Genomic DNA, 19,733 nt, shown 5'->3' on the forward strand with positions numbered 1-19,733 from the left:
AAAGTAAACTTTTTTTTTTTAAGTTTGCGTAAGAACTAAGAAATAGGAGCAGGAATAGGCCACTTGGCCCCTCGAGCCTGCTCCGCCATTCAATAAGATCATGGTTGATCTTGGGCTCAAAGCCACTTCACCGCCCACTCCCCATAACCCTTCACATCCTTATCTTGCAAACATTTGTCTATCTCCACCTTAAATGTATTTAATTACCCAGCCTCCATAGCTCTCTGGGGCAGAGAATTCCACAGATTTATGACCCTCAGAGAAGAAATGCCTCCTCATCTCAGTTCTAAAAGGGCGACCCTTTATTCTAAAACTGTGCCCCTGCATTCTATATTTCCCCACAAGGGGAAACATCCTCTCTGCATCTACCTTGTCGAGCCCCCTCAGTATCTTGTATATCTTTCAATAAGATCACCCCTCATTCTTCTAAATTCCAATGAGTATAGGCCCAACCTTTCCTCATAAGTCAACCCCTCATCTCTGGAATTAACCTAGTGAATCACCTCTGAACTGCCTCCAATGCAAGTATAACCTTCCTTACATAAGGAGACCAAAACTGTACACAGTACTCAAGGTGTGGTCTCACCAATACCTTGTACAGTTGTAGCAGGACTTCCCTGCTTTTATACTCCAACCCCCTTGAAATAAAGGCCAACATTCCATTTGCCTTTTTGATTACTTGCATGCTAACTTTTTGTGTTTCATGCACAAGGACCCCTAGGTCCCTCTGAACTGTAGCATTTTGTAATCTCTCTCCATTTAAAAAATAATTTGCTTTATTATTTTTCCTGCCAAAGTATATAACCTTGCACTTTCCCACATTATACTCTATCTGCCAAATGTTTGCCCACTCACTTAGCCTGTCAATATCCCTTTGCAGGTTCTTTGAGTCCTCTGCACAACTTGCTTTCCCACCCATCTTTGTATCAGCTGCAAACTTGGCTACATTACACTCGGTCCCTTCATCCAAGTCATTAATGTAGATTGTAAATAGTTGAGGCCCGAGCACCGATCCTTGTGGCACCCCACTAGTTATCTTTTGCCAACCGGAAAATGACCCATTTATCCTGACTCTCTGCTTTCTGTTAGTTAGCCAATTCACTCTCCATGCTAATATATTACCCCCAATTCCATGAGCTCTTATCTTATGCAATAACCTTTTATGTGGTACCTTATCGAATGCCTTCTGAAATCCAAATACACCACATCCACTGGTTCACCTTTGTCCACCCTGCTCATTACCTCCTCAAAGAACTCCACCAAATTTATTAAACATGATTTCCCTTTCATAAAACCATGCTGACTCTGCTTGACTGCATTATGATTTTCCAAATGCCCTGCTACTGCTTCCTTAATGAAGGACTCAGCATTTTCCCAATGACAGATGTTAGGCTAATTGGTCTATAGTTTCCTGGTTTCTTTCTCCCTCCTTTCTTTAAATAGGGCTGTTACATTTGCAGTTTTCCAATCCGCTGGGACCTCTCCAGAGTCCAGGCAATTTTGGTATATTGCAACCAATGCATCCACTATTTCTGCAGCTACTTCTTTTAAGACCCTGGGATGCAGGCCATCTGGTCCAGGGGACTTGTCATCTTTTAGTCCCATTATTTTACCAAGTACTATTTCCTTAGTGATGGTGATTGTCTTTAGTACCCCGCTCCCTGTGGCCCCTTGATTATCCATTATTGGGATGTTGTTAGTGTCTTCTACCGTGAAGACAGATACAAAATATTTGTTCAGAGTCTCTACCATTTCCCCATTCCCCATTATTAATTCCCCAGTCTCATCCTCTAAGGGACCAACGTTTACTTTAGCTACCCTCTTTATATACCTGTAGAAGCTCTTACTATTTGTTTTAATGTTTCTTGCCAGTTTACTCTCATAATTCATCTTCTCTCTTTATTATTTTTTTAGTCATCCTTTGCTGGTTTTTAAAAATTTCCCAATCCTCTGGTCTCCCACCAATCTTGGCAACATTGTATGCCTTCGTTTTCAATCCTTTACTTCCTTAGTTAGCCACGGATGGTGCTCCCTTCTCTTAAAATCTTTCTTTCTCACTGGAATATATTTTTGTTGAGCGTTATGAAATATCTCCTTAAATGTCCGCCACTGCATTTCAACTGTCTTACCCTTTAATTTATTTTTCCAGTCCATTTTAGCCAGTTCTGCCCTCATGCCATTGTAATTGTCTTTGTTTAAGATCAGGACACTGGTTTGAGAGACAACTTTCTCACCCTCCAACTGAATTTGAAATTCAACCATGCTATGATCATTCTTTCCTAGAGGATCCTTTACTATGAGATCATTTAATAATTCTGTCTCATTACATAGTACCAGATCCAAGATAGCCTGCTCCCTGGTCGGTTCCATTACCTACTGTTCTAGAAAAACATCCCGGATGCACTTTATGAACTCCTCCTCCAGGCTACCATGGTCAATTTGATTTGTCCAATCAATATGGAGATTAAAATCACCCATGATTATTACCGTACCTTTTTTACAGGCCTCTATTATTTTTTGATTTATACTCTGTCCAACAGTATTGCTACTGTTCGGGGGCCTGTAGACTACACCCACCAGAGACTTTCTTAATTTTAATTTTTATTAAAATGGACAAATTTCATTCTGCACAAAATTAAAATTAGTTTTCCAGGCCCTTAACATTTGTTTAGTAGTAATGATGCTGTCAAAATCCTAGTTACACCTAATCCCTTTGGGTCTAACTTTTAGTGGGGGGTTTAACAGCGCACTTACTGCGGGGGAGCTGAAGTTTTCATCAGTTTCAATGATTGGGCTAATTACACAGATTGCCGGCTCTGTGGGGTCGGGTGGAGGGGGGAGGGGGTGTGGTGGTGTACAGCCTGTTTCGGCGATGTCAATGACCGACCACAACTTCGGGATTTCCGCACGCGCCAAATCTCGGAAGTTGCGGTCAGTTTCAAAGGTGGAATTCAAAGGTGCCAGTTCACCATCATCCCGACCGCAAATTCCGGGCCAGTGTGTTGGGCTGAGCTATACAGACCAGCAGATATCCTAGATTTTATCTGTGCTCTAGGTTGAGTTCAGTGACCTCTCTAAAATAGGCCAAGATGTGACCTTTCAGGTTATTTTTGAAAACTGGTCCAGCTGCTGTTCATTCTGAATCTATGTGCAAGTTATCTCGCTCCACTCCTGGCAACGTTTTGGTGTGTCTCAGGCTTGTTCTTTGTTGGTGAGCTCTGTAATCAAAGCCTCGCTTTCTGGCTCAATTCTTAGATTTGTGTCTGACAGCCGTAGCAGAAACTGCTCACACGTCCTCTCTCTTCCTCAGTCATCTTTATGGCTCCCATGTCTCCATACCACATAACAATTTGACCGATCTGCTGCTGTACATCTTACTTTTGATTTTAACAGTGCTAGTCTGACTGCTCCAGATATTTTTTTTGAAGTTAGTTATTTTTCCAGGTGTGCACAGCATTCCCTTCTCAACTTCTCCATCAGCTATCATTGTGCTGCCCAAGTGACTGAATGTATCTCCCTTCAGTCTGCTGCCCATCAATCTTGATGCATAGAAGTATCAATGACAACACTCCTACTGTTTTTTCTGTCAGTGCTCAGCCTAGAGGTTTTGTGAACAATGATTGCAGTTTCAATTTGATAACTTCCTTGGTCACTGATGCAATATCCACACACAGGCCAATTAAGTCGCTTTCATCCATTTGTTGTATTCCACCTGTTGTCCATTCAATGATCGTTCTTATCACCAATCTATCACAACACTAAACAAGCTTGGTGAAAGATATTATGACCCTGCTTCACGTAATATGTTATAGGTAACCCCAGGAGTATGCCTGTCAGCTACTCAAAGCTGCACAGTTATCACGCACAAACAAAAATCCAATAATGCCCAGAAGCTAAAGAACCCGACCATTTTTTAAATAAATGATTCCTGTTATAAGGCTATCCATGCCTTCACGGCAATGAGTAGTTTCAGGAATGAGGGATTTGCTAGACTCCGCGCTGTGCCCCAGATTTCCTCCAATTATAAAAGCGGAACCTAAGGGTGAAAAACTGAACTTAGTGCATAAGTAAAGAAAGAACTTGCATTTATACAGTGCCTTTCACATCCCCAGGATATCTCAAAGCCCTTTACAGCCGATGAATTACTTTTGAATTGTAGTTGCTGTTGTAATGTTGGAAATGCGGCAGCCAGTTTACGCACAGCAAGGTCCCACAATCAGCAATGTGATAATAACCAGATAATCTGTTTTAGTGATGTTGATTGAGGGATAAATATTGGCCAGGAATCCGGGGAGAACTTCCCTGCTCTTAAAAATAGTACCATGGAATCTTTTACGTCCACCGGAGAGGGCAGACAGGGTCTCTGTTTAACGTCTCATCCGAAAACAGCATCTCCGACAGTGCAGCATTCCCTCGGTACTGCACTGGAGTGTCCGTCTAGATTTTATGCTCAAGTCTCTGGAGTCGGACTCGAACACACAACCTTCTGACGCTGAGGTGAGAATGTTACCATGGCTGACATTGTTGTGCCTTGTTATAGTCTCTGAGCAATCCAAGCGCTTTAACAACCAATGGATTACTTTTGAAATACAATTACCGTTATGTAGGACGGCACAGTTTGCATGATCGATGCCATTGCTCTTGGACTCAATATCCACCCACTCTACCACTTGTGGCTGCACTCTGTATGATGCACAGGATACACTGCAGCAACTCACCAAGGTCACTTTGGCAGCATCTCCCTGTCCTGCATCCTCTACACCGAGAAGGACAAAAGCAGCAATGTTGTGGGAATACCATTACCTCCAAGTGCCCCTCCAAGGCGCACGCAATCCTGACTTGGACACCTACTGCCTTTCATTCATGATCACTGGGTGATAATCCTGGAATTCTCTAACTAACATCATTGTAGGAGCATTACCACCACAAGAACTGCACTGGTTCAAGAAGTAGCCCCACCACCACCATCTTGGAGCATATCGGGATGGGATAAAAATGCAGCCTTGCCAGCATTGTCCACATCCCAAGAAGAAAGAAATAAAAAAGATTACGTGTTCCTCTACTGCAAAAACTTGTCTAGCTTAGCAAGCCAGAGCCTCCTGAGACTCTGGTTCTAATCCAACCTGCACTAATGGCTTGAAGGTCTCCCTTCTGTTGACTCTAAGGATACTGCATGAAATGAGTTTGGGCTGTCTCAACCCAGTTCTTAAAAGATGTCGACCCACAGCATAAAATTGCCCAAAATATAATGCATCCGGTTGGTTTGAGAAAAGGTAATGTCACACTGTTTAAATAAGGATACTCTTGAGGTTAAAGTTAAACCATGTTGGGACCAAGTACAGGGAGATTTTTAAACCATGTTGGGACCAAGTACAGGGAGATTTACTTTGCATGTAATCCATGTCAAGAGAGCTTCGTTCTGATAATGATACCAAAAGTGGATTCTTTGACAGTCATGTACTTCATGCTGCTGAGTATAAAATCCACAGGAAGAGGGAGAAACATAGGTGATGAGAATTTTTTTCAAATTTATTTTTTAAGCCCTTATGTTGATACGATGGTTCCACTTTTGTTGTCCTGTAGCACACACCCTTTTCCAGGTAAGAGTGTACAAGTGCCCAGACATGTGGGTACAATATCATATTTCACTTTTAACCGCAAACTGTATCTCTCCTGTTCAGTGGTAGTGAAATCCAGACACGTGAAATGAGTGATGCAATCTGAATTTTAAAAGTTGCATCAAAGTCAGATCACATAAAAGAAAAAGCAGATAAATCATAGGCAGATTGTGATGAGCACAGATAAAATATCCAAGAGTAGATTATTTATATAATAACGCCATCTGCTTTCTTTCATCCTCGCCTATTAATTTCTATGGGACTTATTCCAGGTTAGGTGATATTTCAGTTTAAATTTTCCCTATTCAGTAGAGAATGATTTGGAAAATTAAGATATTTTGTTGAACAGTTTTTTGAATAGAAATTGCAACAATATCGTGACAGACTTAATAGATCAGGAACGGAACAGAAATAAAAGGCCATTGTTTCCAATTCAATGAGTCAACATTCCTACTTTAATACTATTTCAAAAATTATTTTAACCAAATTGCTTATTTAATTTAATAAAACCTGGAACAGTTTTTGCTGCAGTGAATAATAGCTTGTTTAAACAGTTGTGGTGGCTTTCAAATCAAGAACTTGTCAATGTTTCTCCAGTGACCCTTTGAGGATTTGCGGCCTTGTTTTCTGTATAGAAATAATAAAGGTTTCTTTGTTTACCTTTCTCCCCCCCCCCCCCGATACCTTGCATTTTCTAATGGAGAGGGACCTCTGCCTATCCCTCTCTAAGCTGGCTGCTTGGAAGTGTGTAAGAACAGCCTGGTTGACTGGCTCCAATGTTTTATTTATTTGTGGGTTTTTTTTTGCCCTGCGCCTCCCCAACAATCTGACCATGATTGAACTTCTTTCAGTTTGGTGAGGGGGGGGAAACCTTTCACTTTTTTTTCAATACGGCATCCTATAAAACAATTATACTAAATGTTATAATCCATAAGAGCAATATTGAAATTTAAGGAACATGGTTGTGTTTTGAAGCAGTTTTAAGAAAAAAATCAAATGTTGTTTCTCTGGATTTAATGTTGAAACCCTACTTAAGTCCTCTAAGGATTTCTATGTTGCTGATACAGGGTAGAGGCTTTTGTCTTCAATGTTAACGGTCATTATGTCTGCAGGGAGCTCTCTGATGTGGATTGTGATGGAGCTTTGACACTGTACGAGTTCTGTGCTGCCTTTCACCTTGTCGTAGCCAGGAAAAATGGCTATTCATTGCCAGCCACACTCCCCGAGACCCTGCTGCCCGAGTATCTGCAGAGGAACGAAGGTAAGCAGATTAAAGGGTGGGGGGGTGATCCTATGCTCCCAGAGGGAAGCTGCTCTTGAAGGGAATGCGGGACAGAGAAATAGGGCTCCAACACTGCAGTCCCGATCCTCCAACCAGCTCTTGTCAAGTGTGGCTCCCCCGCTGTTGGCAACACAGGATAATGGAATCATCGCATGAGTTTTAAAACGGTGCAAAGTTTAAACACATGCCCAGCATTGTAATAGCATGAAGTTCGCCACAGTATGCGCAGGCTGACTGAATAACTCCTGAGAAAGAAAGGCATGAGTGGTGTTACAGTTGTTTCAAGTGAAAATATTTTTTATTTTCTCACATTTATAATGCTGGGGAGGGAGATATTGATTTTAGTGAATATATTTCATAGTTTTTGTGGTTGAAGAAAATCCATTCAAACTATTTTCTGATGTTGACTTGTCAGTGTAAAGTTGGTAGCCAAAGCTCTGAACACCAATACCGAAACAGCAGGGAGGGGTGTGTGGTAATTTATTCCCATTGGAATCTTGCAGCAGTGAGGAAGCAGCAGGGGAAACAATTAGCCTTTCTGCTCCTGGGCTAAGGATGGGGAAAATCAGCCAGGGTTCCCACTCCTGATTTTCACCAATTGTTCCCCGCTGGAAAGTGCGCAAGCATTGGGCATGAGGATTTCGGGTGGCTGTGATGCCTGCATAGTTTAATCCCTTACCCATCGCCTCTGTCAAGCCCTCACATGGAAAAATAGCCACTGTGCTGAGCTACTAGAAGGCTGTTGTGCAATTGCACGAGTTAGTGCCTTCAGGAAAAGAGATGGGAAAGTATAGGCACTTTCTTCCACGCCTTTCTCCCACCCCACACACACACACTCCCAAGTGTGATAAATTCACCTTCCTAACTGCAGGAAAGAAAACGGTGCATTTTCTTTAAAAGGACAGGATCAGGCTCAAGTGCCATTTTCTCCCCTCTTTCTCTACCTTGTTTTTGCTTGCTCTCTCTTTCACTCTTTCCATTTCTATCTCTTCTGTTTCTATTGCTCTTTTCCTATTTCTATCACTGTCTTTCTATCTCTCTCTCTCGATCTTTTTCTCTTTCTCTCGCTGTGTAGCCTGCCAAAACTCCTCATCAAGCCTCACACATGAATTCTGGTGCCTTGGGCAAAGAATAAGAGAGCGATTGTACCCACAGATCTATACACAAGCAAAAAGTCAGTCCCTTCAGGGAAGGGAGGGAGAAAATTGGTCAATGTAAATTGCCAAGCATGCAAAAAATGAAGTCCAGAAACCCTATAAGTTGTCTCATTAGCTGATTATGTAATGACTAAGCAGTTCTACATGAAGAAATAGGTTGGTAGGTGTGAGCTCATAAGATTACACACAGTGAGGCATGAAAGTGTCATTTATATTTTACTGTAAGCACGTCACCAGATTTTAGCATCGCTATCCCAATCCTAAACAGGCCTCCCCTCACCATAGTAATATTGGTGTTCAGAGTTCAGACTGCTGAGCTATAAAGGCCAGAAGTTTGTCACCTTAGTGCTATTATTTCTTGTAGAGTAGCTCGTCCAAATTTTTCTTTTTTGCTTGCAATTGCCACCTTTCCCCTTTATTAGCTTTTCTAATTTAGTTACTTATTCCACTTGATTTTTCTTTCTTTTCCTAGAATCATAGAATGGTTACAGCACAGAAGGAGGCCATTCGGCCCGTCGAGTCCGCTCCCCCACCCTTTTCCCCGTAGCCCTGCAATTTTCTCCTGCTGGTTGTATAGATGTAAGAGATTAGTGACTGCAGTGTTCTTCCACCATCCCGGATCAGTGAGCAATATAATAAAAGGACTGATTTTGCCATTCTCGGGTTAGTTCTCCTTTCACCGTGAGGAAAAGCTAATCTGTTGGAGGGTTTGAGTCTGCCTTGTAGTACACCTGTATTTTACATCGATAATGATGATGCTTTGGGATTGTGTCCGAATTGTACTAAGCTGCTATTTCTGATGGTGCATTTAGTAAATAGATCTCTTTTTTATAAAGTGTCTTAAGATGCTGCTAGTTGCATTACTAACCAAGTTTTGAATGCAAACTGCACAGTGTTGAAGGTGCCAAAAAACAATGCAAGCTATTTCAGAGCTAGTGGAGTAAAAAGGACACCTATGGTACCTGTTCGCCTAAAAAGTGTAATTTTGTCAATTAATGTTAAGAAATAGCAGGTGACATTGTTGACTTTTCCATGGTATTACAAAGACTCAATACCTTGTTTGTAAACTGCGGAAAATCCAAATGCCACCTGAGCATTTCAAATATAATCTTTTTTCACACTGGACTGGAGTTTTATTGTAACTGCTGTGAGATTAACATAGTGAAGGGGCGACTTTGGGCACTTGGGCATCTGATTTCAACCTGACTTGAGTTATACTGCTACTTCAGCATCAGTGAGCACCTAAAACCAGTCTCCATCAACAGAGAACTGCAGCTTTAATTGAGTTTTTCTGCAATTTGGTTTTGTAAATTCACAGGAACAAATAACCTTTCATTAATTTGAGTGTGTTAGACATACTTGTACAACCACAATGCTGTATTTGTTCATGCTGTACTTTAGTAGACTTACAAAAGTGACGTTTCTGTTGTAGTATCCCCGCAGTCGACGCACGAAGATGTACACTTGGGTTCCCATGGTAACTCAGCTATTGAATCTCTACCAGTACACCAGCAATGGACAAACTGGAATCGCAGTGAGGTGAGACAGGAGAAATGACCGACAAGTCCATGTCACTCTCCGGATAATTAATGATAGTTATCTCATTTCATAGGGACACAGCTGTAGTACAAGGCCATAATAAGTTGAAAATGTCACTGATAGCAGAAAAGAGTGTTTGGTTTGGTTTTAACTGTTCTATGGGATATTAATCTTAAGTTTAATGCTGGACATCTGTCCAGCCAATAAAACCCACTCCCTTCTAATCATACACACGAGTGGTGGCTCTGAAGAGAGCAGGATGTGTGTTTGTTTACTGGGAAACTTTTAAAAGTTTACCCAGTTTTGGGACCCTTTTGAGTTGGACACATTTGACACTTTAGTTAAAATTTGTTAACATAAGAACATAATAACATAAGAAATAGGAGCAGGAGTCGGCCATTTGGCCCCTCGAGTCTGCTCCGCCATTCAATAAGATCATGGCTGATCTTCTACCTCATCTCCACTTTCCTGAACTATCCCCATATCCCTTGATTCCCTTAATATTCAAAAATCTATCAATCTCTGTCTTGAATATACTCAACGACTGAGCCTCCACAGCCCTCTGGGGTAGAGAATTTCAAAGATTCACCACCCTCTGAGTGAAGAAATTTCTCCTCATCCCAGTCCTAAATGGCCGACCCCTTGTTCTGAGACTGTGACCCCTGGTTCTAGACTCCCCAGCCAGGGGAAACATCCTCCCTGCATCTACCCTGTCAAGTCTTGTAAAAATGTTGTATGTTTCAATGAGATCACCTCTCATTCTTCTAAACTCTAGAGCATATAGGCCTAGTCTACTCAATCTCTCCTCATAGGACAATGCCCCCATCCCAGGAATCAGTCTGGTGAACCTTCATTGCACTCCCTCTATGGCAAGTATATCCTTCCTTAGGTAAGGAGACCAAAACTGTACACAATGCATATTGCTAATTAATGCATTGGTTGGAAAACCCACCCGTGAGATTATAATATTGCTCGGGAGTTAAAATACCCCGGATCTGATTTCTGGTGCAGTGGATAAGTTTTGAACTCACCCCATTCCCCCCACGCCCAGAGTTAAAATCAGGGCCCTAATCGTGGCCATAATGGTAGACCAGAATGGTCAATGAGGAAGGTTCTGTACAAACATCCATTTGAAATTAGAATTGGAGGAGAAAAACTGGCAATTGCCATGATGAGGAAGGAGCATGGAACAGAGGATTCTGAGGTTGCTTTGCTAGGAGGGAAACACGAAGGAGGATGTGACTTGCCATTTTAGTCTGTGAATTTATAAAGAAAAGAAAGACTTGCATTTATATAGCGCCTTTCATGACCTCAAGATGTTCCGAAGTGCTTTACAGCCAATTACAGGAAACTTTTTTTTATACGGGACCGACGTGGTGCTGGTTCATCAAAAATTCCGGATAACTGAAAGCTATAGTAAAAGATACGGCGAGATGAGAGCTCCGTATAAAGCAACAAACCCTGTTGCTTAGCAACAGGTTCAGAACAATGGCCACAAGTTCCAAGCGTCTCTGTAGCTTAGCAACTGCTGCAGCCACACCCTTGCACAGCAACAGATCGAGGAAGACAAGTACAATATGAAGTAAAACTTACCTGAACCTACTCCTGAATTTTGCCAGTTAACCGAGATTTCCGGTTATTTGGTGCGGGTAAATCGAAAGTTTCCTGTAATTACTTTTGACGTGTAGCCACTGTTGTAATGTAGGAAATGCAGCAGCCAAATTGCGTACAGCAGGGTTCCACAAACAGCAATGTGATGATGACCAGATCATCTCTGGGTTTTTTTATATAGAGATGCTGGTTGAGAGTTAAATATTGATCAGGACACCGGGGAGAACTCCCCTGCTCTTCGAAATAGAGCCATGGGATCTTTAATGTCCGCCTGAGAGACCCTCGGTTTAACGTCTCATCCGAAAGACAACACCTCCGGCAGTGCAGCACTCCCTCAGCACTGCACTGGAGTGTTAGCCTAGATTATGTGATCAAGCCTCTGGAGTGGGACTTGAACCCATAACCTTCTGACTCAGACGAGCGTGCTACCCACTGAGCCACAGCTATATGTTAACATTCAACTGTTGGTCAACCTCCTTCCTTCCATGGTTCACAGTGACGCGCTTCGAGTAAGCACGAGTTATTGTCCAACACTATGCACAGTCATTCTTGGGTGGAGGGAACCTAAAGAAGGGAAAAAACAAATCCAAAATTGGTTGTGGAGGAGGGAAAAAAGTTGTGCTTCTGTTGCACCAGCTGTATATTCTACCTTGGGGAAATTACCTACAAAACAAAGGACCCTTAGATCTGATTTAATCTGGCTGTTGAGTCTACTCACAAATGGCTTTCGGGTATCTAATGATAGAATCATTCATCAACGCTCTTTGTGAAAAATACTCCCAAGCTCAGAGATTGAATGTCATGTGGAGATGTGAGTTGCAAGGCCAGCTGGCTTGCTTTTCGATCGAAATAGAGTGAGAGAAATGGGCTGTATTGGCAAAGTAGCTAGAGGGAAACGGACAATTTCCACTGGCCATGGTTTCAAGTCTGAATTGTACAGTGGTGAGGAATTAAATCGGCAGATGTCTGTGAGTAAATGTTTAGTTTCTGTTAATGCACATAAATTCACATATGATGAATTTTGTCATTTCCACATAAGTATGATTTTATTTAGAAATACATTTTTGCAGTTATAATGCCGTTATCATTTTTTATTATTCAATTATAATAGTTTACATGTGTAATTATGAAAGAGAGAATTTTCATTTACATACCATCTTGTGGCTCTCAAACATCCCAAGCACATCATGTATAACGTTGAAGTGCAGTCACTGCTGTAACGTAAGCAAAAGAGAAATTCAGTTGTACAAAATGGAATCTACATGTGTGAACTTATTCTTTTGGGGTACACATCAGTGGATTTTAGAATGGAGAACAAAGAAAGAATTGGCAGATTAAACGATGTAGTTATAGAGCAAATGGGCAGAATGTTCACCCGGACAGTTTGATCGTCTCAGAATTTGAAGCGCTAAAGAAGTTAAATTGTGGTTAACAATTGCAAAAAAAAAAGTAATTTCACAATTCAATACTGTGTCTATGGAACCACAAATGAAGCTGGTGAAACGTCTCAATTTTAAAATTCTCATCCATGTTTCCAAATCCCTCTATGGCCTTCCTCTTCCTACCTCTGTAACCTCCTCCAACCCTACAACCCTCCGAGATCTCTGCGCTCCTTCAATTCTGGCCTCTTGTGCATCACCGATTTTCATCTCTCCATCATTGGTGGCCGTGCCTTTAGCTGGCAAGGCTCTAAATTCCTTCCCTAAACCTGCACCCCCCTCTCCCTCTCTCCCCCTCTCCCTCTCTCCCCCTCTCCCTCTCTCCCCCTCTCCCTCTCTCCCCCTCTCCCTCTCTCTCCCCCTCTCCCTCTCTCCCCCTCTCCCTCTCTCTCCCCCTCCCCCTCTCTCTCCCCCTCTCCCTCTCTCCCCCTCTCCCTCTCTCTCCCCCTCTCCCCCTCTCCCTCTCTCCCCCTCTCCCTCTCTCTCCCCCTCTCCCTCTCTCCCTCTCTCCCCCTCTCCCTCTCTCCCCCTCTCCCTCTCCCTCTCTCCCCCTCTCCCTCTCTCCCCCTCTCCCTCTCTCCCCCTCTCCCTCTCTCTCCCCCTCTCCCTCTCTCCCCCTCTCCCTCTCTCTCCCCCTCTCCCTCTCTCTCCCCCTCTCCCTCTCTCCCCCTCTCCCTCTCTCTCCCCCTCTCCCTCTCTCCCCCTCTCCCTCTCTCTCCCCCTCTCCCTCTCTCTCCCCCTCTCTCTCCCCCCTCTCCCTCTCTCTCCCCCTCTCCCTCTCTCTCCCCCTCTCCCTCTCTCTCCCCCTCTCCCTCTCTCTCCCCCTCTCCCTCTCTCCCCCTCTCCCCCCTCTCCCCCTCTCCCTCTCTCTCCCCCTCTCCCTCTCTCCCCCTCTCCCTCTCTCTCCCCCTCTCCCTCTCTCCCCCTCTCCCTCTCTCCCCCTCTCCCCCTCTCCCTCCCCCTCTCCCTCTCTCTCCCCCTCTCCCTCTCTCTCCCCCTCTCCCTCTCTCTCCCCCCTCTCCCCCTCTCCCTCTCTCTCCCCCTCTCCCTCTCTCTCCCCCTCTCCCTCTCTCTCCCCCTCTCCCTCTCTCTCCCCCTCTCCCTCTCTCTCCCCCCTCTCCCTCTCTCTCCCCCTCTCCCTCTCTCTCCCCCTCTCCCTCTCTCTCCCCCTCTCCCTCTCTCCCCCTCTCCCTCTCTCTCCCCCTCTCTCTCCCCCCTCTCCCCCTCTCCCTCTCTCTCCCCCTCTCCCTCTCTCTCCCCCTCTCCCTCTCTCTCCCCCTCTCCCTCTCTCTCCCCCTCTCCCTCTCTCTCCCCCTCTCCCTCTCTCTCCCCCTCTCCCCCTCTCCCTCTCTCTCCCCCTCTCCCTCTCTCTCCCCCTCTCCCTCTCTCTCCCCCTCTCCCCCTCTCCCTCTCTCCCCCTCTCCCTCTCTCTCCCCCTCTCCCTCTCTCTCCCCCCTCTCCCCCTCTCCCTCTCTCCCTCTCTCTCCCCCTCTCCCTCTCTCTCCCCCTCTCCCTCTCTCTCCCCCTCTCCCTCTCTCTCCCCCCTCCCTCTCTCTCCCCCTCTCCCTCTCTCTCCCCCTCTCCCTCTCTCTCCCCCTCTTCCCCTCCCCCTCTTCCCCTCCCCCTCTCCCCCTCCCCCTCTCTCTCCCCCCCCCCCAACTTTAAGACGCTCCTTAAAACCTACCTCTTTGACCAAGCTTTTGGTCACCTGTCCTAATATCTCCTTATGTGGCTCAGTGCCACATTTGGTTTGGTAACGCTCCTGGGAAGCGCCTTGGGACATTTTACTATGTTAAAGGCGCTATATAAATGCAAGTAGTTGTTGTTGAAACAAAGCAGAATACCTGAATGTTAATCAACAGTGTTGTAGAGATTCGAAAGCTCCATCTTAAAACTGAAGAAAGAAGACTGGAGGCATTTTGAACTATGGTGCAACAGACATGTGTTACGAATTAGCCAGACAAGAAGAAAAACAAATGAGCGTGCTCTTGAACTGACAAGAGAAAAATGATGAGACTGACTTATCAGAAAAATGACATATTAGGGCAGCACGGTGGCATAGTGGTTAGCACTGTTGCCTCACAGCGCCAGGGACCCGGGTTCGAATCCGGCCTCGGGTGACTGTCTGTGTGGAGTTTGCACATTCTCCCCGTGTTTGCGTGGGTTTTCTCCGGGTGCTCCGGTTTCCTCCCACAGTCCAAAGATGTGCGGCTTAGGTTGATTGGCTATGATAAATTGATCCTTAGTGTTAGGGGGATTACATACGTGGGGTTACGGGGATAGGGTGGGATATGTGTTGGTGTAGGGGTTACGGGGATCGGGTGGGATATGTGTCGGTGCAGGCTCGATGGGCCGAAATGGCCTCCATCTGCACTGTGGGGTTTCTGTGATATTGTAAGCACATTATTCTAGAGTTACAAGAAGGCTGTTACTGTGTGGAAAAATCGAAGGTAATTAGTCAAGGCAGGTAAAAAAAAAGAATGCAATAAAATGGCAGGGACCGTGCAATCCACCAGTAGGGGTTGGAAAGTACATTGGTTGTTGACCTCTGCAACCGAAGAGGTTTAGAGAGAAGGGGGAACTATTTCAGGCCCAAATACTTGCTGTGTTGCCCTTTTGGCTTTAGTAGCTCTGTCACGCTATTGTCAGGACTTTGCAGGAACTCTCTGGAATCTGGCAGTTGGGTTACTGTGCCTAATGGACAGTGGACTACATTGTGCGGCAAAGAGACTGCTTTTTGGAGGCTGTGCCTCATTATACGTTGGCGATTTATTGAAATGATTCCCATGCTGAATCTTGCAGCTTTCTTCTGACCGCTCTGCTCACCCATTTGAAACAGGTGCCGCAGTGTTTAGGTGGCCCAGCCATTCTGAGTACATTTCTTAAAGATGTCACTTTTTAAATTTTTGATTGAAACATTACGGGGTAGATTTTCCCGAACCTGTCGGGAAGAAGGCGGGACTTCCTCTTTTGGGTTTTTGACCCGCCTACTTCGACGTTCGGCCAATCCACGCGATTTTCCCTTGATTGACCTTGTTGAGCCCGCACAGCAGGCTCAGCAGGCCAATTAAGGGCCACCCGGCAACAGGTGACGTCACAGACTGCAATTTCATCTGTCAAGAGTTTTTGACAGATGAAATATCAGTGTTTCACAGCTGTTTGAAGCTGTGAAACACTGACAGTCTGAGTTCTACCATGAGTCATTCTGCACAGACTCAGTTAGAACTCTTACCGGCATGCAAAGCTGAAGGCTGTCACTTTTGACAGATCGCAACCGTTCAGCTTTAAGTTCCGAGTGAGTGATGGACTCCCGACGGCTACAGGAAGAAGGGCTGTGAAGGTAAGTACAGGTAAGTAAAAGTTCTTTACACACTTTAGACACACCAAACACACTTACCTTTACACTCATGCACCCATCACTCACCTGAACACCGACATCGCGACCCCTCCAACTCCTTCAACCCGACGGCCCGCCTGCTCTAACCTGGCGTGGTTTGGAGCTGTCGGGAAACCTACACGAAACCCCTCAAAATAGGGATTAGGCTAAAAACTGCCTGTTAACAACCTGTTAACAGGCAGTTAATTGGCACTAATCCCTTCCTGCCTGGTTTTGGCGGGTCCCAGTGCGGGGCGGGTACCCGCCGCCCCTGAAACTTACGTGGGGCGGGATGGTGTCGGGACCCCCAAATTCGGGATTTCCCCCCCCCACACACCTGAAAACCTGCCCGACGGCTGGGGGAAAATCGGGGCCTACTTCTTTAGCTTAATTTGCTCTTTCTGCATTTTATTGGTATATTCATTTTTGTGCTTTAGTCTGAATTTTTTGCATTGCAAGACTTTTATTTCCACCTCTTTCTTACAGCAGTCTTACATTCAGCTGTTTTTTCACTGGTAGCAACCAAAGTGGCTGCTGAAATTTTTTTTTGTGGGGTGGGGGTGTTCCAATGACTGCCTTAGATTTCAAGGACTGTTCTCGGGAAGACGGGAAACTATTTCTCACACATTAAATATTGCCCTTACCTCGGGGCCTGCATTATTTACTGGCCCAGACGATCCTTCCTGGGCTAATCCGAGGAAATCTCCACTTCACAAGACAGGCTGTCATGAAGCTTCGCAATCTCTGGGAGGCAGACCTAAAGGAAACTTGTACCACAGAGCATCAGACCTCACTCCCAGATCAGTCCAAACCACCACCTGTAATTACATAGAATTAACAGCGCAGAAACAGGACAATTGGCCCAACTGGTCTGTCATGAATCTTATCATGACTCATGAAGTAACACTGGGCGGCCAGCTGGTGGTGCTGTCCAAGGAGTATAAATACTCTGGCGTGGGCCCAGCTTGCTCGGGATGTTTTTGTAACCAGGAACTAGTGATGTAACTAGAATCTCATGGTTGTGAAACAGTTGATTAAAGCCTTGTTTTATACTCAAACCAAGCACTCAGTCTTTTTACATCATGGTCTGTGTCAGTGTTTATGTTCCAAACGAGCCTCCTTCCAGACTACTTCATCTAACCCTATCAACATATCCTCCTAGTCCTTCCTCCCTCATCCGTTTATCTAGCTTTCCCTTAAAGGTATTTATGCTATTTGTCTCAACTACTCCATGTGGTAACAAGTTCCACGTTCTAACCACTCTCTGGGTAAAGAAGTTTCTCCTGAATTCCTTATTAGATTTTTAGTGACTACCTTATATCCATGGCCCCATAATATATGTCAAATCAGTCAGTTGGCTGTCCACAGCTTGCATCGAGCAAGTGACGGAGACCTTGGGCTGGATATTGGCTCTGAGGCGGGGGTGGAGAGATCGGGAGAGTCTGTGGTGGAGGCGATCGGAAGGGCCTCGGGAGATTGTACGGTGGGGGTGGGGAGAGATTGGAAGAGTCGGTGATGGAGGAGATTGGAGGCGTGTGGTGGGGAGATCTGAAGGGTTGGGGGGGGTTAGGAGATCGGAGGCCTCGGTTGGGGAGCGGGGGGGGAAGGGGGCAATTGGAAGGTTCGTGTGGGGAAGTGATCGGATTGGTCGGGGGTTGCCCGACAGCAGGGGACGAGTGTAGCAGGTAAACTGGATCCAGCAGTTAAGTGGAAAGGCACTTGCCTCGTGGAGCCAGCCATCCTCACCTCCCTTTAGCCGATGGGTTTCCCGAGGCCCGGGAAACCCGGCCGGCCATGGTTAAATTTAATATGGTGGTTAATTCTGAGGCATGCAGCCTCATTATAATATTTAAATGACCAACCCACCTCCTGCTACTTTCAGTATCATTATTTGTTTTGGCAGGTCGCAGGCTTATAATCAGGGCCATTTTTGAGTTGTCGGGTTTTTTAAAGTTGGTCAGGTCTGGTTAGTTTTCCAGGCTGTATGCATGTACTGAATGTTGAGTTGTCGGGTTCAGTGTTCTGCTGTGTTGATCCTATATATAGCACTTGAATTTCCGTTGTGCTGAAAGATGATGAGCCAGACCAAGAAGGTCGTAGGCTCAATCTGTATTGGGTCAGCTCAGAGTTCTTGAGGACCTGTAAAGCATGGTGACATGAATCTCGTCATTCATGTGGCAATGACTTATGAAATGATACTGGGCGGTCTGCTGGTGGCGCTGTCCAGGGAGAGTATAAATACTCGGGCATGGGCCCAGCTTGCTCAGGACATTCTTTAACAGGAACTAGTGAAGGACACAACTAGATCTCCATGTTGTAAAACAGTTGATTAAAGCCTTGTTTAATACTCAGACCAAGTACCTAGTAGTTTTCTTACGTCACATGGCACAAACCTAAGCTGGGAATTCCCACACCCTCTGACAGGTAACACTGTCTACAACCATTGCCCTTCTGCACAGGCTCTCTTTCATTGTGCCGAAGCTGGATGGCCCTGTTGGACATGGAACAGCAAATCGATGCTTGGCCTTCTAGCCCAAAGTCCCTATCTGCATTTTAGATGGCTTCTTGGTCAGTGGCCATGGATGCAGAGGTCAGCCGTTGTTGCCTAAGAACCATTCCTTTCCCTGCATCCCTCCCACCCACCGCCCGCCCCCCCCCCACCCCCAGCCCCAGGTGTGTTTCTTCTTCCAAAGATGCAGTTAATGCAGACTGCTGCTTACTGATGACATTGGCCCAGAAATTCGGGTCGGGGGCTACCCGCGGGTGCAAGCCTCCGACCTGCACTTACCTAGTGCACCGGCCGTTGTGCTGTGGGCCCGCGTGGGTTTCCGATCCTGGGCCTCCTCCAACTGCTGGCGCGCAGTGCTTGCGTATCCCAGGGGCGCAGTTAGTTTGATGCGTTCCCTGGGATCACGTGGGCCATGGAGAGCCAATGGTAGCAGGGAATGCTTCATTCATAAAATTGACAGGAAGAGCTGTCAAAACTATAAATACTATAAGCCCCAAAACATCACAAACTTCAAATAAAAAATTTTTTAAATCACATTTTTAAAATAACTATAAATTACATAAAATAACTATTTTAAACAATTTACATTTTTGAAAAAATTAATTACATTTTCTAATGGGGCTAAAAATAAACTTACCTTTCTTTAAAGTATTTAAAAATAATAAACCTGTGGAAAAATGTTTTAATTTTAATTAATTCACCACTTACCTTGTTAAAAGCAGGCCTTGCGCCTGCTTTTTACATGTGTAATTCCTGGAGACTTACCCTCCCGGAGAAACCTGCAAAAAAAAAGTAAGTTCCATGTGCACGAGCTGCCTCTCCGGCGCACACGTTCGACTTCTGAACCCCTTTAAGGGAGCGGAAGTTTCGGTTTCCCGCGCATGCGCAGTGCATGCACAAAACTGGCACTTCCGTTGGGCCTACGGGTGAGTACCCCATGCGTACTCACCCGTGGAGACCCGAATTTCTGGGCCATTATGGCTGCTCCTTGATAATGACCATTAATGTGCATAATATTTCTGTGGCCAGATATTACCGTGTGTAATATTTCTGTGGCCAGATATTACCTGAACATTGAGTGCAAGTCATTTCTTTGCATATAGACTATTGGACTGAAAAGGAAGAAAGAAAGACTTGCATTTATATAGTGCCTTTCACGACTGCCGGACGTCTCAAAGCGCTTTACAGCCAATGAAGTACTT

At 45.1% G+C, this 19,733-nt stretch overlaps 1 protein-coding gene across 3 annotated transcripts in view; it reads left to right on the top strand.

Moving 5' to 3' along the window:
• Nucleotides 1-19,733, top strand: part of reps2 (RALBP1 associated Eps domain containing 2) — a 324,931-nt gene that overhangs the window by 210,992 nt on the left and 94,206 nt on the right. For all 3 annotated transcript variants that reach the window (XM_086006315.1, XM_086006317.1, XM_086006316.1), the window contains exons 8-9: nucleotides 6,731-6,879; nucleotides 9,490-9,596. In XM_086006315.1, coding sequence (XP_085862441.1) covers nucleotides 6,731-6,879; nucleotides 9,490-9,596 — 256 coding nt within the window. The remainder of the gene's footprint in view (nucleotides 1-6,730; nucleotides 6,880-9,489; nucleotides 9,597-19,733) is intronic.

This window comes from Somniosus microcephalus, chromosome 14, assembly GCF_052327205.1.
Source record: "Somniosus microcephalus isolate GS21.2 chromosome 14, FLI_Smic_1.0, whole genome shotgun sequence".
NCBI lineage: Eukaryota > Metazoa > Chordata > Chondrichthyes > Squaliformes > Somniosidae > Somniosus > Somniosus microcephalus.